The sequence below is a fragment of the Myotis brandtii genome, unplaced genomic scaffold (genome assembly GCF_000412655.1).
Source record: "Myotis brandtii unplaced genomic scaffold, ASM41265v1 scaffold691, whole genome shotgun sequence".
NCBI lineage: Eukaryota > Metazoa > Chordata > Mammalia > Chiroptera > Vespertilionidae > Myotis > Myotis brandtii.
In genome coordinates, this window is record NW_005370704.1 from 1,517,125 (window position 1) to 1,517,619 (window position 495).

The window sequence follows — 495 nt, forward strand, 5'->3', positions numbered from 1 at the left end:
CGCCCGCGCACTCGTCGATGTTGATGTTGCACATGCTCCCTGGGGGCGGGGGGTCCTGGTGAGCAGGTTCTGGCCCGAGCCTGTTTCCTCCCGTTAAACCGGGGATGATAACCGACCCCTCACCTGTTTTTCGCGGGGACACCGGCCGAGCCGGCATTTTTATTATTTTTTTAATATATATTTATCAAACTGTGACCTCCTGGTTCATAGGTCGACGCTCAACCACTGAGCCACGTGGCTGGGCCGAGCTGGCATTTTACGTGAGTGTCACCCGTGGCACCAGCCAGCCTGGCCCACACTGTGCCGGGCGCTCACCGGCACTAGAGAAAGTCCCCCTCCCAGTGGCCCAGGGGCAGAGCCTGCACTGTGCCCTCTGACTCAGGGGGCACCTGAGGCCCCGAGAGCCAGGACTTGCTCGGGGCAGACGGTGGAGGCCGAGGCTGACGGTGCCCTGGACCCTGGCTGTGTTCTCAGCCCGCTGGGCCGGCTGAGGTG

General features: G+C 62.6%; 1 protein-coding gene across 1 annotated transcript in view; it reads right to left on the reverse strand.

Annotated features, from left to right (window-relative positions):
• The window catches only part of LOC102248493 (neurogenic locus notch homolog protein 2), a 52,176-nt gene that overhangs the window by 23,097 nt on the left and 28,584 nt on the right, over positions 1-495 (reverse strand). Inside the window, 1 exon segment of the mRNA XM_014529703.1 lies at positions 1-39. Coding sequence (XP_014385189.1) covers positions 1-39 — 39 coding nt within the window.